The 26513-nt window shown below is 41.4% G+C and overlaps 1 protein-coding gene across 1 annotated transcript in view; it reads right to left on the bottom strand.

Annotated features, from left to right (window-relative positions):
* The window catches only part of LOC115195871 (cadherin-12-like), a 203963-nt gene that overhangs the window by 103657 nt on the left and 73793 nt on the right, over positions 1-26513 (bottom strand). The window contains exon 2 of the mRNA XM_029756192.1: positions 7681-8108. Within this exon, the coding sequence (XP_029612052.1) occupies positions 7681-7926 (246 nt within the window). The 5' untranslated portion in view covers positions 7927-8108. The remainder of the gene's footprint in view (positions 1-7680; positions 8109-26513) is intronic.

Genomic DNA, 26513 nt, shown 5'->3' with positions numbered 1-26513 from the left:
TCTTGAATTTGTCCTAGATTTGGGGACTGAGAAAGACCCCTGGTGGCATGTCTGGTGGGGTAAGTGTGTTTGTCAGAGCTGTGTGTAAGTTGACTATGCAAACATATTGGGATTTTCAACACATTAATGTTTTTTGGGACGCCCACAGGTGGTGAGGGTAGGCAACAACACATCCACCACGCTGACCCTTAACACGCTGACCCTCAACACTTACACTGCCGTTGAAAAGTTTGAGGTCACTTAGAAATTTATTTTTTTAAGAAAAATAAACTAATGTTTTGTCCATTAAAATAACATCAAATTGATCAGAAATACAGTGTTGTAAATGACAATTGTAGCTGGAAACGGCAGATATTTTATGGAATATCTACATAGGCGTACATAGGTCCATTATGAGCAACCATCACTCCTATGTTCCAATGGCACGTTGTGTTAGCTAATCCAAGTTTATCATTTTAAAAGGCCAATCGGTTATTAGAAAACCCTTTTGCAATTATGTTAGCACAGCTGGAAACCGTTGGTCTGATTAAAGAGGCAATGAAACTGGCCTTCTTTAGACTAGTTGAGTATCTGGAGCGTCAGCATTTGTGGGTTTGATTACAGGCTCAAAATGTCCAGAAACAAAGAACTTTCTTCTGAAATTCCAGTCTATTCTTGTTCTCAGAAATTAAGGCTATTCCATGCAAGAAATTGCCAAGAAACTGAAGATCTCGTACAACGCAGTGTACTACTCCCTTCACAGAACAGCGCAAACTGGCTCTAACCAGAATAGAAAGAAGAGTGGGAGGCCCCGGTGCACAACTGAGCAAGAGGACATGTACATTAACAATGTATACACTGTATTTCTGATCTATTTGATGTTATTTTAATGAACAAATGTTTTATTTTCTTTCAAAAACAAGGACATTTCTAAGTGACACCAACATTTTGAATGGCAGTGTAGTTCCCTCCTGTACTCCCTGTTCACCCATGACTGCATGGCCATGCACGACTCCACACGACCATTAAGTTTGCTGACGATACAATGGTGGTTGGCCTTGATGATGATGAGAGCCTATAGGGAGGAGGTCAGTGGTCTTGCAGTGTGGTGCCAGGTCAACAACCTCTCCCTCAACGTCAACAAGAAAAAGGAGCTGATCATGGACTATAGGAAATGGAGGGCCGAGCACGCCCCCATTCAACAGTGTCCACATCACTAAGGAATTATTAACATGGTCCCCACACACCAACACAGTCGTGAAGAAGGCACTACAACTCCTTTTCTCCCTCAAGAGGCTGAAAAGATTTGGCATGGGCCCTCAGATCTTCAAAAGGTTCTACAGGTGCATCATTGAGAGCATCGTGGCTGGCTTCATCACAGCTTTGTATTGCAGTTGCTTGGCATGCGACCTCAAGGCGCTACAGAAGGTAGTGCGTACAGCCCAGTGCATCGATGAGGCCAAGCTCCCTGCCACCTAGCACCTCTCTACTAGGTGGTGTCAGAGGAAGGACCTAAAAATTGTCAAAGACTCCAGCCACCCAAGTCATATACTGTTCTCTCTGCTACTGCACAGCAAGCTGTACCGATGAACCAAGTCTGGAACCAATAGGACCCTGAACAGCTTCTACCCCTCATGTGCCACTGCTACTGTTTATTATCTATCCTGTTGCCTAGTCACTTTATCCCTACCTATATGCACTGCCATGACTCTCTCTTTGCTGAGGATCTACGGCCTTGGATCAGCTTGGAAAATAGCTGACAGATAGCCAGACCCCCTCACCCTCTCTCCCACAGGAAAGGAGAGGGGGAATTTGGGCCGGTTTTGACACCTTAACACCTGATCATAAATTGTCAGCTGCAAAAGGGTCTTTTCACCTTCTAGTATTGAGACCAGAATGTGCTTTGTGTAGAGAGAGACTTTTTTCTCCAAAAAGTAAACATTGTAACATTATTTCTGACATCCGAATGTTAAGAATGGTCAGTGGGGATCTAATGAATAATCATGTCATATTGTTTATTATTTTGTGATATCATCAACTTCGTATGGGCAGGTGGGACGGTAGCGTCCCATGTGGCCAACATCCGATGAAATTGCAGAGCGCGAAATACAAACTACAGAATTATAAATATTTAACTTTCATAAAGTCACAAGTGTAACACATCAAAATAAAGCTTAACTTCTTGTTAATCCAGCTGCTGTGTCAGATTTCAAAAAGGCTTTACGGCGAAAGCACACCATGCGATTATCTGAGGACAGCGCCCCGCATAAAAAAAAACATGAAAAACATATTTCAACCAGGCAGGTGCGACACGAAAGTCAGAAATAGCGATATAATAAATGCCTTAACCTTGATGATCTTCTTCTGTTGGCACTCCAAAAGGTCCCAGTTACATCACAAATGGTCCTTTTGTTCGATAATGTCCTTCTTTATATCCATAAAAACTCAGTTTCGCTGGCGTGCTTCAGTCAATAATCCACGCAAGTTTCCCTCAATCAAAATGTATACAAAATGAATCCCAAACGTTCCTAATAAACTTTTCCAAACAAGTCAAACAACGTTTATAATCAAACCTTAGGTACCCTAATACATAAATAAACAATAATATATTAATAATATAATATTATCTTTACCGGAGAAAAATACCAAAGAACGCACTCTCATTCATGCTCTTGGAAACACTGCAGCCAAAATGGGAGCCACCTAGAAAAACTTCAATTTCTGGCTCATTTTTCCAAAAACCAGCCTGAACCTCTTTCTAAAGACTGTTGACATCTAGTGGAAGCCATAGAAACTGCAATCTGGGAGGACTTCGCCTTATAATAAAAGTGACAGGCATTGAAAATAGTGGTAGGCTGAATTTCTTTGGGGGGGGGGTGGTTTGTCCTTGCCTTGTTTTGCCTGCCAGTTCTGTTATACTCACAGACATTATTTTAACAGTTTTGGAAACGTTACAGTGTTTTCTATCCAAATCTACCAATTATATGCATATCCTAGCTTCTGGGCCTGAGTAACAGGCAGTTTACTTTAGGCACGCTTTTCATCCAGATGTGAAAATACTGCCCCCTACCCAAGAGAGGTTAAGGATGGTATAATGAAATAACCAACTCGGAAAGTGTACATAAGTTTACATCTATGATTAAGTATGAGAGTATTTTGGTGAGGATAGGAATGTGATTTTCGTCTTCTGATGAGAATTGTTTGTCATATAATCTTTTTGCTAGTAAGTAACTATGCACCAAAGGAGCACAGACATTGTGTCGGCGTGATAGAACGCCCCTTTTTACCTGAGGATAAAAAGCCTTGCTAACGAAATTTACAATCAAACCAGAAAACGTGAGAAGGTAGTCCACATGTTTGAAATGGTGAGACCAGCAGACAGTGTGAGCTGAACATTACAAAATGGTTGGAAACTCTGAAACCCAATATGAGGTGAGAAGATAACCTCCTCTACGAGACCAGAAACATTCACATCTTACAGCTTTGCATGTAAAAGTGGTCCTAGAACTTTGACTAAAGACACAAGATGGGAAGGAAGAAATCCCATCTCAGACAATCACTGGTGCATATTAGCCTGTTCTATCTGAAATCTCCACTATCAGAGAAGCTCAACTAAGAAGGACATTGTGACCTCTGGTGGACAAGCCAAGCCTTACACCGAAGCATGAACTACAACCACCCTGTCCCCATAGAAGGGTTGATTTGTTCAACAGAGAGAGGAGAAAAAAAGACATCTACACGTAAATAAACTCAGCAAAAAAAAGAAAGGTCATCTCACTGTCAACAGCGTTCCTTTTTAGCAAACTTAACATGTGTAAATATTTGTATGAACATAAGATTCAACAACTGAAACATAAACTGAACAAGTTACAGACATGTGACTAACAGAAATGGAGTAATGTGTCCCTGAACAAAGGGGGGGTCAAAAGTAACAGTCAGTATTTGGTGTGGCCACCAGCTGCATTAAGTACTGCAGTGTATCTCATCATTGACTGCACCAGATTTGCCAGTTCTTGCTGTGAGATGTTACCCCACTCTTCCACCAACGCACCTGCAAGTTCCTGGACATTTCTGGGGGGAATGGCTCTAGCCCTTACCCTCCGATCCAACAGGTCCCAGTCGTGTTCAATGTGATTGAGATCCGGGCTTTTCGCTGGCCATGGCAGAACACTGACATTCCTGTCTTGCAGGAAATCACGCACAGAATGAGCAGTATGGCTGGTGGCATTGTCATGCTGAAGGGTCATGTCAGGATGAGCCTGTAGGAAGGATACCACATGAGGGAGGAGGATGTCTTCCCTATAATGCACAGCGTTGAGATTGCCTGCAATGACAACAAGCTCAGTCCGATGATGCTGTGACACACCGCCCCAGACCATGACGGACCCACCACCTCCAAATCGATCCCGCTCTAGAGTACCGGCCTCGGTGTAACGCTCATTCCCTCGACGATAAACGCGAATCCGACCATCACCCCTGGCGAGCCAAAATTCTAACTCGTCAGTGAAAAGCACTTTTTGACATTCCTGTCTGGTCCAGCGACGGTGGGTTTGTGCCCATAGGCGACGTTGTTACCGGTGATGTCCGGTGAGGACCTGCCTTACAACAGGCCTATAAGCCCTCAGTCTGGCCTATCTCAGCCTATTGCGGACAGCCTGAGCACTGATGGAGGGATTGTGCATTCCTGGTGTAACTTGGGCAGTTGTTGTTGCCATTCTGTACCTGTCCCACAGGTGTGATGTTTGGATGTACAGATCCTGTGCAGGTGTTGTTACACGTGGTCTGCCACTGCAAGGATGATCAGCTGTCCTTCCTGTCTCCCTGTTGCGCTGTCCTAGGCGTCTCACAGTATGGACATTGCAATTTATTGCCCTGGCCACATCTGCAGTCCTCATGCCTCCTTGCAGCATGCCTAAGGCACGTTCACGCAGATGAGCAGGGACCCTGGGCATCTTTCTTTTGGTGTTTTTCAGACGCAGTAGAAAGGCCTCTTTAGTGTCCTAAGTTTTCATAACTGTGACCTTTATTGCCTACCATCTGTAAGCTGTTAGTGTCTTAACAACCATTCCACAGGTGCGTGTTCATTAATTGTTTATGGTTCATTGAACAAACATGGGAAACAGAGTTTAAACCCTTTACAATGAAGATCTGTGAAGTTATTTCGATTTTTACAAATTATATCTGAAAGACGGTCCTGAAAAAGGGATGTTTCTTTTTTTGCTGAGTTTATATACGTTGCATTTCTTGTCCGAATGGGCGGTGGTTAGGGTGCTAATTATTCTGATTTCTGTGAGCGTAGTTTCGAAATGTATCCAAGTGTTATCTATCTTTGTTTCTCCCTCTCTTTATCTTTCCCCACTCCCTTTCCATTGTGTAACAAGCCGTCATATCGTGTCAGTCCACTAGGAACTTTTATCTCATGTAAGTGTGTATGTGTATTCTGTGTTAATATTTGTTGATTCAAGAGGTCAGCAACATTCAGAATGAGACTGATTTGAGGTAATGATTAATGAGTGACTGTTATTGATGTCAGATAAATCTATATATCTTTAGAGTTTTATTTGGGAGATGGTAACTCATTAAACAAATTTTCCTGTGGTGTCCATAAATTCCTAATGAGTTATTTGTTTCATGATTAATTTCATTGAGTGACAATTAAACATAGTTAGTTGATAAGATAAATAACAGTCATCACATTAATGCAAGTCACGTCACGACAGTACATACATTGCCTTTGGAAAGTATTCAGACGCCTTGACTTTTCCACATTTTGTTAAGTTATAGCCTTATTCTAAATGGGATTACATAAACTCAAATCCTCAGAAATCTACACACAATACCCCATAATGACAAAGCGAACACAGGTTTTTAGAATTTTCTGAAAATATATATATATAAAAAATATATAAAAAAGTATTCAGACCCTTTGGTATGAGCCTCAAAATTGAGCACAGTTGCTTCCAGCTTCCATTCTACAACTTAATTTGAGACAACCTGTGGTAAATTCAATTGATTGGACATGACTTGGAAAGGCAAACACCTGTCTATATCCATCTGTCAGAGCAAAAACTAAGCCATGAGGTCAAAATAATTGTACGTAGAACTCCGAGACAGGATTGTGTTGAGGCATAGATTTGGGGAAGGGTACCAAAATATGTCTGCAGCATTGAAAGTCCTCAAGAACACAGTGGCCTCCATCATTCTTAAATGGAAGAAGTTTGGAAGCACCAAGACTCTTCCTTGAGCTGGCTGCCCAGCCAAACTGAGCAATCGGGGGAGATGGGTCTTGGTCAGGGAGGTTACCAAGAACCTAATGGTCACTCTGCCAGAGCTCTAGAGTTCCTCTGTGGAGATGGGAGAACCTTCCAGAAGGACAAGCATCTCTGCAGCACTCCACCAATCAGGCCTTTATGGTAGAGTGGCCAGACAGAAGCCACTCCTCATTAAAAGGTACATGAAAGCCCGCTTGGATTTAGCCAAAAAGGCACATAAAGACTCTCAGACCATGTGACACAAGATTCTCTGGTCTGACGAAACCAATATTGAACTCTATGGCCTGAATGTCTAGCGTCACGTCTGGAGGAAACCTGGCACCATTCTTATGGTGAAGCATGGTGGTGGCAGCATCATGCTAAGGAGATGTTTTTCAGCGGCAGGAACTGGACACTAGTCAGGATCGAGGGAAAGATGAACGGAACACAGTACAGAGAGATCCTTGATGAAAACCTGCTCCAGAGCACTCAGGATGTCAGACTGGTGCAAAGGTTCACCTTCCAACAGGACAACGAACCTAAGCACACAGCCAAGACAACGCAGTAGTGGCTTCGGGACAAGTCTCCGAATGTCCTTGAGTGGCCCAGCTATAACCTAACAAAATGTGGAACATGTCAAGGGGTCTGAATACTTTACAAAGGCACTGTATCTACCTCAATTACCTCATACTCCTGCACATCTGCACATCAATTCGGTATTGGTTATCTTTGTATATACAGTGGCTTGCGCAGGTATTCACCCCCTTTGGAATGTTTCCTATTTTGTTGCCTAACAACCTGGAAATAAAATATATTTTGGGGGGGTTGTATCATTTGATTTAAATAACATGTCTACCACTTAGAAGATTCAAAATATGTTTTATTGTGAAACAAACAAGAAATAAGACCAAAAAACTGAACACTTGAGCATGCAAAACTATTCACCCCGCCAAAGTCACCTTTTACAGCAATTACAGCTGCAAGTCTCTTGGGTTATGTCTCTATAAGCTTGGCACATCTAGCCACTGGGATTTTTGCCCATTCTTCAAGGCAAAACTGCTCCAGCCCCTTCAAGTTGGATGGGTTCCGCTGGTGTACAGCAATCTTTAAGTGTTTCCCCTTAAACTACTTGAGTGTTGCTTCAGCAGTAAGCTTAGGGTCATTGTCCTGCTGGAAGCTGAACCTCCATCCCAGTCTCAAATCTCTGGAAAACTGAAACAGGTTTCCCTCAAGAATTTCCCTGTATTTAGCGCCATCCATCATTCTTTCATTCCTTCAATTCTGACCAGTTTCCCAGTCCTCCCTCTCTTTGCGTTCTCTTCTTCCTCGCTCTCATCATATTTCTACTTCTCCCTCCATTTAACACTGGTTCAATTCCTCCTAACCTGCTAGCTACATGATTTATGAAACACTCCCATGATATAAATAACACAAAGTATAACATCCTTACCTTGCCCACATACTGTGGGTCTGACCCCATGTACTCCTCCAGCACAAAGAACTGGTTCCACACCCATCCCCTCTTGACTCTCTGAAACCCAGATGCCCCATTCCTCATCGAGCCCGCCAGGCTCCTTGGATTCTCCTTTCCCAGTCTGCTCCTGCTCAGTGGTGGACCTGGCGGGCGTACTAAAGACAGGGAACCTTTGTCGAAGACAAACCAAAGGAACAGCAGCAGGCAGTTCCTTGTAAGCATTGGCGGTCTGTGAGGTTGAGGTCTCCAAGGTAAAGTCCCACAGACGGAAAGCCAGATCAACAACTGTAAGAACCAGAGAGTTGAATCCGTGTAGGGGAGAGTGGACTGGATGCAGCCAAGATGAGGAGCCTCTGGCCTGGTTAGTTTGCCTGTCACGCTCAACGATTAATGGAGCTCATCACCTGGAAGAGAGAAATCAGAAAGAAACATTAAATCCTTTCTGTATCCTATATTTCAATGATTCACCTGTTGAATAATGGGAGTGGATACCATTTACACAACACTGGACTCCATTTACACAAAACACAGAAAACAATGCTTGAGTATAAAAGAGAAACTCATTTTTAAATAGTAATTTTTGTATGTTTGGCACCGTCAAAATGTCACCTTGAGTATCACAGAGTATGGAAATAAATGACTACGGATGATCTTATAATCATGCCATAACAATTCACATTCATATTCCCCAGAATACATCAAAACAAGTAATCTACAGAGGCAACCTTGTATTGCATCTCCAATGACATGCATGATGGATAGAGACAGATAGAGAGAGTTTTCAAATCAGTGTCTGGACTGCCCATACAAAACACTATGGTCCAAACGATCCCTTCAAGCCCAGATCTCTTTCTTCCCTTCACCCACTCTCATGCTGCATATATAGTCTACTACTTTTGACCAGGGCCCATAGGGGTCTGATGAAAAGTAGTGCATAATTTAGGGAACAGGGTGCCTTTTGGAACGCAGTCACACAGCTACTGTAGATCTCCAGAGATCAGAGTTCTCTTCAGCTTTGACAACCAGCTGCCACAGAAGATTGTTCCCCTTGCTGCAGACCGTAATTTGACAGCTTTCACCCCTTAGAATGAAAACCTCCAGAGGTTAAGAACAAATAATCCAGCTCCTGTGCAATTTAATATTTAATTTGTCCCAATATGATATTATCTAGATACTGTATGTCTGTATTTTATTGTTTCCAGTGTATTTTCATTTAAATGTCATTTGAGCTATTGGTGATGGTTTAGAATTCCAAGTGTGGTGAAGTGCTTATCTGGTTGTAGGAGATTCAATTTGATCTTGCATGCCTGAATGTGTCTATTTTACTCTCATTTCTGCTTTATCCAGGATATTTTTTTACATAACAAAGTGCCTAGCAGGAGTTTGCTTTTCAGCAAGCATCACTGTATACATGTTGCCTCCTGATATAGTCTCAAAAGCTCTTGATAATTGCCTGTTAAAGGAAACATGCCAAGGTACAACCTTTTCATGTTTTCTGGTTTGCGTGCACTACACTGTAGGCTATGTAGCAGGTGGCTATTACCTCTGATGGAATAGAGAAACTATACCTTAAAAAGATTGTGACATAATTTATAAAACGAGAAGTAGATTTCACCTCTTTTTTCATAAAAGGGAGATCACAATTTAGTTGAGGAGGCCTCTTTTTGATTTAGCAGAGTGCCACATGAAAACAGCTTGATGAATAGATGCCATTACCTGTCCCACTACATTCCCAATCATTCCAATTACACAATGGAATACAATCTTGTATTGCGCATCCAAATGACACCCTATTCCCTACAAAGTGCACTACTTTTGACCAGCGCCCCGTGGGCACTATCTTGGAAATAGGGTGTAGTTGTAGCCTTCTTCCTAAAAAAACAAAAAACAAAATGAAATTCAGTAAAAAAAAAATGCAACTTCTATAAAGCTAGACTTTTTCGTAGCAGGTTAGGATAATTAACATAGCAGGTTAGGAGAATTAGGTTAAGGTTAGGGAAAGGGTTAGGAGCGAAAATGCTCTCTTAATCGGCTACGAAAAGTCACTTGTATCGAAGTGGCTTGTTTTTAGGAAGTCCCAAACAGGTCCGTCAGATGAGCTATTTGCTGTTCTGTGATCTTAACAGGATGTGTACAATTGAATGCGGGCTTAGTAAACCGTGGCATATCAGACCAGTGTCAACCACAACCAGTGTCAACCACAACAACACAAAACATATCAAACCAGTGTCAACAGAGAGTTTGTCTCCCATTTCTCCAATTATCACAGTCCGATATTCACATCAACTAATGCATGAAACACAGTCTAACCCTGCTTTTATATCATCCACGATAAGAGATGCTTTACAGTGTTGATCCATTCATGGGCTAGTAGTAGCACAGTATAATTTAATTTAGTTATCGTGATATGTTTATACAATGTACAATAGTGCATTGAAATAACCTTGAATAGCCAACCCATGTTTTCTTCTGAATTCAGATAGAATGTATCAATGACACAACTTCAACCACTCACAACTGCCAAAGTCAAAATCTAGAGTACTGAAGATATTCCTGTATTAGCTCAGAACCCTTCACAGACAAACAGTACATTTCCGTTGAACTTAACACACTTCAGCATAAGTGCTCTACATTATCCAATTGAGTCCACTCCAACAGCACCTGAATGCCTCAGGCAGTTAAGAATATAAGACCATTTGGGCTATTTAGGCCCAATCATTGACCCAGTTAAGCAATTCAAATATTGGATTCAACAAAACCCAGTAAAATACTATTGTTCTTTTAGGCTCCTTTCCAAATAAATTAGAGATCGGCAAATCCTTTTAACCAAACTTTGGCAATATATTAACTAATTTAGAGTGAACAATGGATTCTATCACAGAGCCATACAAATGGGAATCACCTGAATGTGTTCAATGCCAATCATAAATTGAGCAATCATTTATATAATTTACACCTGAATTACCCTTGTGCTCCCTCTCCAAAGGTGGTGACCCCTTGGACATAAATAATTATTGCCCGATCTCTAAACTGTGTTACCCAGCGTCATTTTTTACGTTGTTAATAAACACTCAGCTTAGATATTTTCTAGCTTCATAATGTATTCTAAGTGTTCATCATTATGTTTTCAGGTCAGGTCACAGCACTTTCTCTGCTGCTTCTTTTGTGTTGAATTACATTGTAAATTGCATGGACAGAAGGCAGCAATGTGCTGCCCTTTTAATAGACCTGTAGAAGGCTTTCAACACTGTTGACCACTCATTATTAATTCATAGACTGTCTGAAATTGGCCTGGGTCTGGCAGCCTGCTTTTGGTTTGAAAACTACCTGACAGACAGGATACAATGTGTATCTTCTAATAGTGTCAAGTAAGGTTTCATTGATATTACTAAAGGTGTCCCACAAGGGTCGATTTGGGCCCTGTACTTTTTTTATATCTTTATAAACAATTATTATTTTGTCTGTAAGAATTTGTAATCTCCACTTGTATGCGGACGATACTGTTGTGAAGGCTCTTTCAGAACAACAATCTGGCTTTTTTGATTTATAGAAAGATTTTGTTGAACTGAAATTGGTACCTAACGCAATTAAAACGAAGTAAATGTTATTTTCCAAAAAGTGTGAAATGTATCTGATGATTTATGCATATGTACATTGGATGGTGCCCACATTGATCATGTCACCCCTTATACATATCTGGGCATCTGGACTGATGAAAAGCTATTTTTCAAAAAGTTGAGAATCAAAACGGACTTCCTTTATAGGAATAGGGCATGCTTTTAATTAACTAGCAGAAAACATATCATTCAGTTGACATTTGTTCGGCTTTAGACTATGGTGATATCGTCTGTATTAATGCAGCTGCCACTGTATTTATTGAAGCCATTGGACTGTCAGGTGCGTCGTAAAAGCTAGACCAAGGCACAGCGGGTATCATGCTCATCTTCTTTATTTATTATAAGAGAACACTTAAACAAAATATAAACTAACGCCAAACAACAGTTCCGTAAGGACACAAGCACTGTACGAAAAACAACCACCCACAAAACCCAAAGGAAAACAGGCTGCCTAAGTATGGCTTCCAATCAGAGACAACGAAAGACACCGGCCTCTGATTGGAAACCACACTCGGCCAAACCTGGAAAACAGAACATAGAAAATGAAAACTAGAATCAAAATCCCCTAGACAGAAAACCCCAAAACACAAAACAAACACCCCCTGCCACGCCCTGACCATACTACAATGACAAAAAACCCCTTTACTGGTCAGGACGTGACATGGACGCAGTTTATCATAGCACACTATGCTTTATTACGGGTGACAGGTTCAGTACACATCACTGCATTCTGTATCAGACCGTAGGCTGGCCCTCTCTTAAAGCTTGTAGTTAAATGCACCGCTCTCTTTTTGTTTATAATGCCCTCTTGTGCAAACTTCTGCCATTACCTTACTTCATTGTTAATTAAATTACAGACATATGAGTCACCAGACCCGATCACAGGGATGGTTAACTCTGGAGATCCCTTCGGTCTCCACTGATTTAGGTAGATCTGCATTTAGTTTTTTTGTACCTTACTTGTGGAATAATCTCCAGAACTCTCTAAGGTTGGAGGTTTTGGTACGGATAGGGCAGTTCAGACTACTGGTTGATTACTTTTTCACCGAGGAAAGTGTTTGATTTTCATGATTGTGTTTTGTAAGTTACTTTTCTTAAATTGCATGTTTTATTGAGTTAAAATTGTAAATATTGTGAATTTATACGGTTGTGTGCAGGGCTTGCTTGAAAGACGCTTTGGTCTAAATGGGATTCCCTGTTTAAAACCATTTGAATAAAATGTTTCTTTAAGAAATAATACGCCAGAAGTAAGAGGAGTAAAACTCTAGGAAATATACTACGAATTGTCCATCAACCGTGGAGACAACTTAGTTTAGGATGATTCAACACCTGGCAAACACTCACTCTTTTGTCCCTTCCTAATGTAGTTATGAGTGACATAATAACATACGCACCGAGGCTCTAATTTCAAAACCACAGCCCTCATTGACACCATTGTCTTTGATTAATTTAATAGATTTGGAACACTGGTGTCAGAGGGAGGATATTCTACCAAGGTTACATCCCCATACACCCAGATTCATTTAAGTTGATACGGTCACTAAAGTAATCTGCGAAGTTCCCCTTGCAGAATCAGGAGGAACTATCTCGACATGAGGTCAGTCCGTTGATCAGACAGGTCACTCCTCATTTCACGAAGACCTAATAGGAAATGACTGTTCCCATAATTCCTGAAAATCGTGTCTATGCTCCACAGTTAGTTCCTGGAAGGTATTTGATTTGATGCATATTTAATAAGATAAGTTCATTACCATGTGTCGGCCCTCTGTGCTGAGCCTTGACCTACTGTGTCTGCCTCAGATAACACCACACAGCCGGCTGACAGCATTCTTACACATCGCCTCCCATAATCAAAGAACATATGGCTCACCGAGCTGCCGGCGCAGATTAGGAACCATAAGAGACTCTCTCGGAAAGTTATTAGTTGTGAAGGCGGTCGTGAACATAATAATCAGATAAACAGTATATATTTAATTTTTATGATAGATACAGTGCATTCGGAAAGTATTCAGACCACTAAAACGGATATAAAAAAATATCTTCCTCAATCTACACACAATACCTCATAATAACAAAGCAAAAACAGGTTTTTAGAATGTTTGGCACATTTATTAAAAATATAACATTTACGAAAGTATTTACAACCTTTACTCAGTACTTTGTTAAAGTTCCTTTGGCAGCGATTACAGACTCAAGTCTTCTTGGGTATGACGCTACAAACTTGGCACACATGCATTTGGAGAGATTCTTCCATTGTTCTATGCAGATCCTCTCAAGCTCTGTCAGGTTGGATGGGGAGCGTCACTGCACAGGTATTTTCAGGTCTCTCCAGTGATGTTCGATTGGGTTCAAGTCTGGGCTCTGGCTGGGCCACTCAAGGACATGTCCCGAAGCCACTCCTTCGTTGTCTTGGCTGTGTGCTTAGCGTCATTGTCCATGTTGTAAGGTGAACCTTCGCCCCAGTCGGAGGTCCTGAGAGCTCTGGAGTATGTTTTCATCAAGGATCTCTCTGTACTTTGCTCAGTTCATCTTTCCCTTGATCCTGACTAGTCTCCCAGTCCCTGCCTCTTAAACACTTCCCCACGGCATGATGCTGCCAACAACATGCTTCACCGTAGGTCTGGTGCCAGGTTTCCTCCAGACGTGACGCTTCACATTCAGGGCAAAGGGTTCAATCTTGGTTTCATCAGACCAGAAACCTTGTTTCTCAGCCTTTAGGTGCCTTTTGGAAAACTCCAACCGGGCTGTCATGTGCCTTTTACTGAGGAGTGGCTTCCGTCTTGCCACTCTACCATAAAGGCCTGATTGGTGGAGTGCTACAGAGATGGTTGTCCTTCTGGAAGGATCTCCCTTCTCCACAGAGGAACTCTGGAGCTCTATCAGAGTGACCATTGGGTTCGACCAAGGTCCTTCTCTTCCGATTGCTCAGTTTGACCGGGCAGGCAGCTTTAGGAAGAGTCTTGGTGGTTCCAAACTTCTTCAATTTAAAAATGATGGAGGCCACTGTATTCAATGCTGCAGAAATGTTTTGGTACACTTCCCGAGATCTGTGCCTCGACACAATCCTGTCTTGGAGCTCTACGGACAATTCCTTTGTCCTCATGGCTTGGTTTTAGTTCTGACATGCACTGTCAACTGTGGGACCTTATATAGACAGGTGTGTGTCTTTCCAAATCATGTCCATTCAATTGAATTTACCACAGGTGGAATCCAATCAAATTGTAGAAACATCTCAAGGATGATCAATGGAAACAGGATGCACCTGAGCTCAATTTCGAGCCTCATAGCAAAGGGTCTGAATACTTATGTAAATAGGGCATTTTTTTAATTTATTTTTATACATTTGCAACATTTTCTAAAAACCTGTTTTCGCTTTGTCATTATGGAGTGTAGATTGATGAGGAAAAAAAATATTTAATCCATTTTAGAATAAGGCTGAAATGTAATAAAATGTAGAATAAGTCAACGGTTCTGAATACTTTCCGAATGCACTGTATGTGAAGGGTGATATTTTAATTGTGTCACCACCACGTGTGTTGCTTGGTGACAGGAGTGTCGTCCTGAGGTGCAGATAAGTCAACGTTGTTTTAATAAGATTAAGAACACATCTGGACCAGATTAAACAGTAAAACATATATATGATTCAGATTTCTTGATATTTCACAAAATGTATATTACAAAGATTGGCTGGGACAGGTGTCAAAGGCTTTGCGGAGTCTAGACTCACCATATGGTGGTCTACCTACCATAGCTCAATCCACACGGTCATATTTGTATAACAAATGTGGTAGTGGATTAGTCTGTTCTATGTAATTAAGAATATTAATTAAGTTGTTCTCTCAGGATAAATCCCAGAGGAAATATAATTGGGTAGAGAAAGATAAACCAACATTTACAAATCCAACAGTTGTCAATCCAAAGTAAATTATTTTCTTGATGCTTTGATTCAAACATCTGCATGTTTGGCTAGCTGAAGAATTAATAAGCCATCATATCATGTTAACATTTTATAAAAAAAATATTGGGGGGGGGGCTCAGCTTTAATATTGCAGATATATTGTGGGTTCTATCAATGTAATTGTCTGCATCATTTCCAATTTATATTTTTTTTCTTTTTTTTCTCTTTATTATTTTACCCTAATCATACCACCCTCCCCTAATTGGAGTAAAATAATGGACAACAATACTTAGGCTTCTACTGTTCACTTACTTGAGTCTCTTCCTCTCTCTCTCCCCCTCTCTCTCTGTATGAAAGTTTATACAGATTTTGTGTCAGTCTGAGCTTGTTCATGTCAGCGCCACATAATCATCTTGCTGAAGAAACACAATGCCGCTTTACAGCTGATTTAGGGGCTTTGTCTGCACTGAAAACTCATCTGGTAATGACAAGAGATGTTTCAGGGTTCGGCAAACTCAGCATAATGCTCAAGGCACAGGGAAAATAACTGGAGTGAAACTGTGGCTGGCTGGCACGATCCATACTGAATATGTATGTACAGGCACTGAGAGAGACAACCCACAGAAGGAGAAAACACCTTTATCATCAGTGGAGCGTGCAGCCAGTGCAGTCATAGAGATGATTCATAGTAAACTCCAAACTTGCAGTCGTGTTTACGTCGGCCAGACTAAAGCAGGCCTTAATATGCCTGGGAGTCTAAGGGACTAGAGTAGGAGGAGGAGGAGGAGAACAGTGTCGGAGGAAAGGGAAAGAAGACTGTAAAGGAAAGGTAGTCAAAGACAGGTTATAAAAAGGGACTAACAAACACTGTGCCAGGCTAAATAAATAATCAGGGAGTAAAGCTTATGAATAAGTGATGGTGACTCTAAAGTTGCTGATATCGACTGTAGCAAGGCAGGGTCCCAGCAGGGTAAACCTCGAAATGGTTCCCTATTCCCTATATAGTGCACTGTTTTTGACCATAATTCAAAGGGTTCTGGTACAAAATAGTGCACTATATAGGGAAAAGTGTACTATTTGTAACATAGCCCCCATCACATATACACACTTAGTGGAGCTCAAAACAGCCAGAGCTGGGCAGCACCCACTGCAGCAGCTTGACTATCACGGTAGGGTACCACCCCATGGTAACTTTCTCTTCATGAGTACAAAACAACTCCGTACAGACTCTCATGTCTGCACATTGCAGGGGTCCGGTAGATAAGGAAGGCTGAGTGAGTTATTTGTTGTGCTTTGGCATTTCAAGGGGCACATTCACTCCCTAAGTCCGGATGTTCAAAGACAGTGTGTTGCTCTACAGTCCCTCTAATTTGATTAAGATAAATCAAAGCCTTTCTATTATTTTTTCACAAAAGCAGTTCAGAATACCGTAGAGTATGTTAAATAAGTACTTAGAGTGCAATGAGTCAGTGAGAGAGTGAGAGATGCTAGCTTAAAAGGCAAGCTGTTAATAGTGCATGAGGCCACTTGTTCTTATTGCTATAACTATTGAAGTAATAATTGCTCTTTGATGTTCAGAGAAATGCACCGTCTACAGTACAGGGATGCAAATGGAAAAATGCCTCTTCTGAGTCTGTTGGGTATTGATTTACACAGTATGCTACTATAGCAAATAGTTATCAAACTATTGTGTTGATTCTGGGTAACAAAACAGCTATCAGAAGACATGGAGAAACACAGAATAGCCTTGACCTGAGGTATACGTTTTTTGCCATGTTAGCTTGTTCACCTACCTTTTATTCTGACATCTATCTAGTGACAGATGCAGATATTAATCTGTGAGCGCGTTAGACACGGGTGATGTCATTGTATTTCAGTCAGAAACCAACAGCAGACAGATACAAACAGATATATTTCTATGACTTGCTGCCTGAAGCCCCTTCAGGCAGCTGAAAGCCGTCAGTTAGTGAGAAACTGAGCATGCAATTGGTATCCTAGGTAGCAGACAGGCAGATGCCGGACCACATGGAGCTGCGACTCTATTTTCACCCCAACCCCAAGCCCCGTGCATATGGTAACACTGCCTGAAACACTCCACTGGTGGCCACTTTTCTGGGTGAAAGAGTAACAGTCCGCTACTGAAAGCGTTCAGAGCTGTTGAACTCCCAGACCTTTGGAAAGGGGGAAGAGAGGGTAGGGAGAAGAGGGTGAAATGCATGCTGGAGGCTTGGGCCTGAGTCTATGGATGGTCTTAAGCTGCTAGGGATGTGGGGTTTGACCGGATTAAATACCAATCATGTCAATTATTGCTTGGGCCTGCTAAATCTCTGTGCTTTCCTGTGGACTCTATCCCGATCAATTGACAAGTGATGTGTCTTTCAGCCCTCAAACACTACAGGAAAACAACGTGGTTACATTTGTAAAATTAGCTCAGGCTTTAATGCAAATTCACCCCTCATGGATTTGAGTATGCAAACTCAGAGTGCTGGCATATGACCTAAAATATTATTATCAGCAAAAATTAATGAGATGCATGTCCTACTGAACGAAGGTTGCCTCTCTGTGAGAAACTGAACTCTTCCCCCTGACAATATGGAAAGCTTTACTGTACAGACAGAAATGGCCGGAGGCGAAAAGAACCAACACACTGAGTCATGGTTCCCCTTTGTGAGGTCTATCTATGATGCAACAGATATACTGTAGCTCCAAATGAAAGCTCCTCTACAATTAAAATAATATGACAGACCAAAACGCTCACAGGGTCTGAATTATTTATCTTCTCCCAGCCTCTCTGATGTCAAAAGCTACCATGACATACGGTGTATAGAAAATGAAGCAGTGTACTTGATCACATCATGGGGCTTCCTGTATCCTTCAAAAGTGACATGTGGTCCATGTTTGGGTCAGAGCTGCTGTTAGATACTCCAAACTTCACAAACTAGATATATCAGGACAAAGGCCTTGGATGGAGAAATCTGTCAGAACATGAGTTACTGTGAAGCACAGGACAGATTGACAGGAAAAGAAACATGACTATCCACCTCTTTATAGTTTGAGTTATCACACTGGAGGAATTGACAGACAATTCCTTGCTTAGTTTCAGTGCTTTTTGAGTTAGCTAACAAAGGGGAAGTTATAAGGTTACACCCTTGAATTTTCGTTGTCTCTGTTTTTTGTTGTTGAGGTATATGATGTTATGCATCATTAAATTGAGCTGTTGGGGATGCACAGAGAGTAGAGGGAGATAAGGTAGAAGAAATGTGTTATAATAAGACAGCTACCGTTGAGAGTAGATATTTATGCACCTGTGCTGGACGGAACAAGAGAATAATAAAATGCTGTGTCGAAAAACCAGGGATAACCAAAAAAACATTCATAACATGAAAGAGTGTTGCATCGCCTGAATCAGTTCCCTGATTTCTTGCCAACTCAATTCAAACACCCTGTTGTGAACATTGCAGTTTCTCCTTTGTGAGCAAATTTTCAAATCTTTGAAATAGTGCAAGCTGCAAAGAGGTATACAGTCATATGAAAAAGCAAGTACACCTCCTGGAAAGTTTTCTTTTTTCTTTTCTTTTTTTTTTTACATATTTGGACAGATAAAGGTAACCTAATTTTACAAATGACACTCAAATGATCTACGGAAATGCAATTCCATAGTGAAGAAAAAATAAGTACAACCCTAGCTTCAATAGCTGGTGTTGGCCCCTTTGGCTGAAATAACTTAATGTAGCCATTTCTTGTAACTGCCTATTAGTCTCTTACATCGACTGGATTGAGCATTTCGACAGGACTGAGATCTGGGCTTTGACTCTGTCAAATAAAAAAAATTACTTGTTTAAGAAATTCAAAAAAAATTCTAAACGGAAAAGTGGTGCGTGCATATATATTCACCCTCTTTGCTATGAAGCCACTAAATAAGATCTTGTGCAACCAATTACCTTCAGAAGTCACTTAATTAGTTAAATAAAGTCCACCTGTGTGCAATCTAAGTGTCACATGATCTGTCACATAATCACCTTAGCCAAATACATTTAAACTCTGTTTTTCACAATTCCTGACATTTAATCCTAGTAAAAATTCCCTGAGAGAATGATTTATTTCAGCTTTCATTTCTTTCATCACATTCCCAGTGGATCATAAGTTTACATACACTCAATTAGTATTTGGTAGCATTGCCTTTAAATTCTTTAACTTGGGTCAAACGTTTCAGGGAAGCCTTCCACAAGCTTCCCATGAAAAATTGGGTGAATTTTGGCCCATTCCTCCTGACGATGCTGGTGTAACTGAGTCAGGTTTGTAGGCCTCCTTGCTCGCACATGCTTTTTCAGTTCTGCCCACACATTTTCTATAGGATTGAGGTCAGGGCTTTCTGATGGCTACTCCAATACCTTGACTTTGTTGTCCTGAAGCCATTTTGCCAAAACTTTGGAAGTGTGCTTGAGGTCATTGTCCATTTGGATGACCCATTTGCGACCGAGCTTTAACTTCCTGACTGATGTCTTGAGTTACTTCAATATATCCACATAATGTTCCTTCCTCATAATGCCATCTATTTTGTGAAGTGCACCAGTCCCTCCTGCAGCAAAGCACCCCCACAACATGATGCTGCCACCCACCTGCTTCACGGTTGGAATGGTGTTCTTCAGCTTGCAAGCCACCCCCTTTTTCCTCCAAACATAATGATGGTCATTATGGCCAAACAGTTATATTTTTGTTTCATCAGACCAGAGGAAATTTCTACAAAAAGTACAATATTTTTTCCCATGTGCAGTTGCAAACCGTAGTCTGGCTTTTTTATGGAGGTTTTGGAGCAGTGGCTTCTTCCTTGCTGAGTGGCCTTTCAGGTTATGTCGATATAGGACTCGTTTTACTGTGGATATAGATATTTTTGTACCTGTTTCCTCCAGCATCTTCACACGGGCCTTTGCTTTTGTTCTGGGATTGATTTGCACTTTTCACACCAAAGTACGTTCATCTCTAGGAGACAGAACGTGTCTCCTTCCTGAGCGGTATGACGGCTGCATGGTCCCATGGTGTTTAAACTTGCGTACTATTGTTTCTACAGATGAACGTGGTACCTTCAGGCATTTGGAAAATGCTCCCAAGGATGAACCAGACTTTTTTTCTGAGGTCTTGGCTGATTTCTTTTGATTTCCCATGATGTCAAGCAAAGAGGCACTGTATTTGAAGGTAGGAATTGAAATACATCCACAGGTACACCTCCAATTGACTCAAATTATGTCAATTAGCCGATCAGAAGCTTCTAAAACCATAACATTATTTCTGGAATTTTTCAAGCACAGTCAACTTAGTGTATGTACTCTTCTGACCCACTGGAATTGTGATGCAGTGAATTCTAAGTGAAATAATCTGTCTGCGAACAATTGTTGGAAAAATTACTGCACAAAGTAGATGTCCTAACCGACGGGCCGAAACTATAGTTTGTTAAGACATTTGTGGAGTGGTTGAAAAACGAGTTTTAATGTCTCCAACCTAAGCGTATGTAAACTTCCAACTTCAACTGTATGTAAATGTGATTTTTTTTAAATATTTTTTAAATATAAATTAGCAAAAAATTCAAAGAACCTGATTTTGCTTTGTCATTATGGGGTATTGTGTGTAAATTAATGAGGGGAAAAAACGATTTAATACATTTTTGAGTAAGGCTGTAACGTAACAAAACTTTGGAATAGTCAAGGGGTCTGAATACTTTCCGAAGGCACATTATGTGATGAATCAAGCCAAAATTAGCCTATGTTCTATGGTGTATGGCCAATACAATACCGAAAGTACAATACAGTACAGTGCAGTCATTGTACCTACAGTGGGGAGAACAACTATTTGATACACTGCTGATTTTGCAGGTTTTCCTACTTACAAAGCATGTAGAGGTCTGTAATTTTTATCATGGGTACACTTCAACTGTGAGAGACGGAATCTAAAACAAAAATCCAGAAAATCACATTGTATGATTTTTAAGTAATTAATTTGCATTTTATTGCATGACATAAGCATTTGATCACCTACCAACCAGTAAGAATTCCGGCTCTCACAGACCTGTTAGTTTTTCTTTAAACCTCTTACATCTACACGTTCCGCTAGCGGAACGTCTGCTCCAATATCCAATGATGGGCGGGGCGCGAAATTCAAACTCCTCTAAATCCGAAAACTTACACTTTTCAAACATATGACTATGTTACAGCTATTTAAAGACAAGACTCTCCTTTATCTAACCAAACTGTCCGATTTCAAAAAGGCTTTACAGCGAAAGCAAAACATTAGATTATGTCAGCAGAGTACCCAGCCAGGAATAATCACACAGCCATTTTTCAAGCTAGCATATCATGTCACATAAACCCAAACCATATCTAAATGCAGCACTAACCTTTGATGATCTTCATCAGATGACACACCTAGGACATTGTGTTATACAATACATGCATGTCTGTTCAATCAAGTTCATATTTATATCAAAAACTAGCTTTTTACATTAGCATGTGACGTTCAGAACTAGCATTCCCACCGAACACTTCCGGTGATTTTACTAAATTACTCACGATAAACGTTCACAAAAAGCATAACAATTATTTTAAGAATTATAGATACAGAACTCCTCTATGCACTCGATATGTCCGATTTTAAAATAGCTTTTCGGATGAAGCACATTTTGCAATAATGTAAGTACATAGCCCGGCGTTACAGGGCTAGCTATTTAGACACCCACCCAGTGTAGCCTTCACCAAAATCACATTTCCTATAAGAAAAATGTTCTTACCTTGCTTGTTCTTCATCAGAATACACTGCCAGGACTTCTACTTCAATAACAAATGTAGGTTTGGTCCCAAATAATCCATCGTTATATCCAAACAGCGACGTTTTGTTCGTGCGTTCTAGACACTATCCCAACGCTAAATCTCGGCCACGAGCATGACGCAAAATATGACAAAAAATTTCTAAATATTCCATTACCGTACTTCGAAGCATGTCAACCGCTGTTTAAAACCAATATTTATGCAATTTATCTCGTAGAGAAGCGATAATATTCCGACCGGGAATCTGCCTGTCTGTAAACTGAGGAAAAAACCGAAAGCCGGGGGCGGGGCGTGTCACGCGCCTAAGGCTTAGTCCATTGACTGACCACTCAGCTTTTGCTCTCGTGTGCTTCAGCCAGGGCTTTGAATTACATCATTCCTGTTTTTCCCGGGCTGTGAGACTCCATTGTTGACGTGAGAAGTGTCACGTAAGAGCAGAGATCCTTTGTAAACGATAGAGATAATCAAGAAGGGCAAGAAATGTTCAGACAGGGTACTTCCTGAACAGAAGCATCTCAGGTTTTTGCCTGCCATAGGAGTTCTGTTATACTCACAGACACCATTCAAACAGTTTCAGAAACTTTGGAGTGTTTTCTCTCCAAAGCTAATAATTATATGCATATTCCAGTTTCTGGGCAGGACTAATAATCAGATTAAATCGGGTACGTTTTTTATCCAGCCGTGAAATTACTGCCCCCTAGATGTAAGAGGTTAAGAAGCCCTCCTGTTCTCCACTCATTACCTGTATTAACTGCACCTGTTTGAACACGTTACCTGTATAAAAGACACCTGTCCACACACTCAATCAAACAGACTCCAACCTCTCCACAATGGCCAAGACCAAAGAGCTGTGTAAGGACATCAGGGATAAAATTGTAGACCTTCACAAGGCTGGGATGGGCTACAGGACAATAGGCAAGCAGCTTGGTGAGAAGGCAACAACTGTTGGTGCAATTATTAGAAAATGGAAGAAGTTCAAGATGACAGTCAATCACCCTCGGTCTGGGGCTCCATGCAAGATCTCACCTCGTGGGGCATCAATGATCATGAGGAAGGTGAGGGATCAGCCCAGAACTACACGGCAGGACCTGGTCAATGACCTGAAGAGAGCTGGGACCACAGTCTCAAAGAAAACCATTAGTAACACACTACGCCGTCATGGATTAAAATCCTGCAGCGCACGCAAGGTCCCCCTGCTCAAGCCAGCACATGTCCAGGCCCGTCTGAAGTTTGCCAATGATCATCTGGATGATCCAGAGGAGGAATGGGAGAAGGTCATGTGGTCTGATGAGACAAAAATAGAGCTTTTTGGTCTAAACTCCACTCGCCGTGTTTGGAGAAAGAAGAAGGATGAGTACAAACCCAAGAACACCATCCCAACCGTAAAGCATGGAGGTGGAAACATCATTCTTTGGGGATGCTTTTCTGCAAAGGGGACAGGACAACTGCACCGTATTGAGGGGAGGATGGATGGGGTCATGTATCGCGAGATCTTGGCCAACAACCTCCTTCCCTCAGTAAGAGCATTGAAGATGGGTCGTGGCTGGGTCTTCCAGCATGACAACGACCCGAAACACACAGCCAGGGCAACTAAGGAGTGGCTCCGTAAGAAGCATCTCAAGGTCCTGGAGTGGCATAGCCAGTCTCCAGACCTGAACCCAATAGAAAATCTTTGGAGGGAGCTGAAAGTCCGTATTGCCCAGCGACAGCCCCGAAACCTGAAGGATCTGGAGAAGGTCTGTATGGAGGAGTGGGACAAAATCCCTGCTGCAGTGTGTGCAAACCAAGCCAAGAACTACAGGAAACGTATGATCTCTGTAATTGCAAACAAAGGTTTCTGTACCAAATATTAAGTTCTGCTTTTCTGATGTATCAAATACTTATGTCATGCAATAAAATGCAAATTAATTACTTAAAAATCATACAATGTGATTTTCTGGATTTTTGTCCGTCTCTCACAGTTGAAGTGTACCTTTGATAAAAATTACAGACCTCTACATGCCTTGTAAGTAGGAAAACCGGCAAAATTGGCAGTGTGTCAAATACTTGTTCTCCCCACTGTACATGTATTCACTCGGAGAAGAAAACCTACCTCAAGCCTAAGAAACAACATTTCTCTTAACAAGTGATGATTTTCATATTATTTTTCAATATTCTTGCGAATACCGAGATGGTCAAATTATTTCCCAGCCTTCCCTCTTCTCTAATCAGTGAAATCTAGTTCCTCAGTATGTGAGGTACTTCATTAACAACTGCACCATCCTCTACAAGGACACACAATTTAAAAGTAAACAAATAAAGTTGGGATCTTTCCACCCCTTTCAGTGTTATATTTTTTAATGCAGATAACAAACGAAGGCACAATGATGGGCATAAAGAATTGGGGAGGAGAGCACCCTTCAGTGTTTACCTTTTTTCATGCTGTAAATCAAGTCAGAATAGACTCCCTGCCTGCTGGCATGGCCTTGAGTAACCACTAGGCACTAAGCGATTGAGTGAAAACTGTATGTGTCCCAAATGGCACCTTATTCATTTTATAAATAGGGTGCCATAGGGCTCTGGTCAAAAGTAGAGCGCGATATAGAGCATAGGGTGTAATTTGGGATGTAGCCTCCGTCTGTGTATGGGGGGTGAGGTGGAGTGAATCTGGGCGATGGCGAATAATTTCTCAGCAGGAAGTGGAGGCTGACCTGTTGCGCAACAGAAAGTCTGTAAATGGCAATCAATTAACTGTCAGACGCCATCAGCATTTAGTCAACTGTAGAGATGACGACGTTGCCCCTACTTAAGTTTCAGAGGATAACAACACCGAGACGACCAAGACATTAGCTCACTATTCATATTTTCGAATCTCTAAACTGCTAAGAAATTAAGGTCTGGGTGACTATTCACCGGGAGTCATGTTATGTAGAATTAAATCTACTTCATATACTGTACATAGACAGAGTGAGGCATCATTGTAGGGAGCAATTTTATTTATCTGATTACGGCATAAAGTGCAACAGAGCAGTTTCTGTTGAATGATTTGAGGTTTCGATTGTGACATCACTTCCAACTCAGAATGTTCATGCTATCAATGGAAAAAAATAGGTCTACATATTTAAATATTTATCATTAGACCCGTGTGAGTGCTTTTTACCCACTTTGCTGGTGAGCAAGTAGAAAGGTAGTGGACCCTTGCTTCTGTACATAGGAATTATTTTTTTCTTCATCCTGGTTCTACCTTTGTTGATTTGAATAGAGAAACACCAAAAGCAATCATAGCAGGGGTCCTTTGTGGCCACCATAATGGCAGGAATTGTGTATGGACCAGTGACTCCGCTCCTATTGTTGTCTCTTTTTCTTTCCCTCTCTGTTATATAATTAATTGCCATCTGCTACAGCGGGGTGTAAGTCTGAACACAGACTGAATTGCTCACCCAAGCTTTATATGTTAACATTTGGCAATGTCTAATTAAGTGAAAAACCGGGATGTATTGGCTGGAAAATGGTTGCCGCCTGACAATGACAGTCATAATAGTTTGGGATTTGTCTGTCACGCAATGCAAATTAACTTATTAGATCAGGGTAATTAGTGCAAGACAACAGCTGTAATTGACAGAGCTGCTCAGACATGATTAAAGAGGAGCAATCTGATCTCAAGGCAAAATATATTTAGGAAAATATGTAAGCTTGTTAAGAATTGGGAAAGCAGTCTTACTGTAGACTATGTAACTAAGACAACACCAAGCATCAACAGGAAGATACTAATTGAAAAGCATTATAACTTCATCAATATGTATGAGAAGTATCCAGCCTACTTACCTGTCCTGTTCAGAAGTAGCTCAAGTAATGGACTTATTATTTCCATACTAGATGAATCACAGCCTTTGAGTTAATTATCACGACTCAATTTAAGAACCAGATGCAGACACAGAAGGCGGATAGTAGGAGTCTCAGAGTTTATTATAGTACAAGGGGCAGGCAAAAGGTAATTCAAGGCAGGCAAAGAGTCGTAATCCAAATCAGAGTCAGACAGGTACAGGACGGCAGGTAGGATCAGGGTCAGGCAGAAAGGTCAGAACTGGGAAGACTAAGAGAACTGGGAAGACTAAGAAAAATAAAAACTAGAGAAAAGGAAACACGGGAACATGCTGGGAGGACTTGATGGGACAAGACAAACAGGCAACAGGTGGTGCTGGCGTCCCTCCTGGGCTCAAACCTGGTTGACCGGGGTGCTGGCGGCAGAACTCAGTGATGAGGGCTGGGTCCAGGATGTTCCTAGCGGGAACCCAGCACCTTTCCTCTGGGCCATAACCCTCCCAGTCAACCAGGTACTGGAATCCCCTGCCCCGAGGTCGAACACTCAGGAGGCATCTCACCGTGTATGCCAGATGGCCGCTGATGAGAAGGGGGAGAGGGGTAGGCCTGGAAACAGGGCACAAAGGACTGTGAGACAAGGGTTTAATTCTAGATAGATGGATACCACTATACCATGGG

This window comes from Salmo trutta, chromosome 6 (assembly GCF_901001165.1).
Source record: "Salmo trutta chromosome 6, fSalTru1.1, whole genome shotgun sequence".
Classification (NCBI taxonomy): Eukaryota; Metazoa; Chordata; class Actinopteri; order Salmoniformes; family Salmonidae; genus Salmo; species Salmo trutta.
This window is presented reverse-complemented; position numbering and strand designations above follow the sequence as displayed.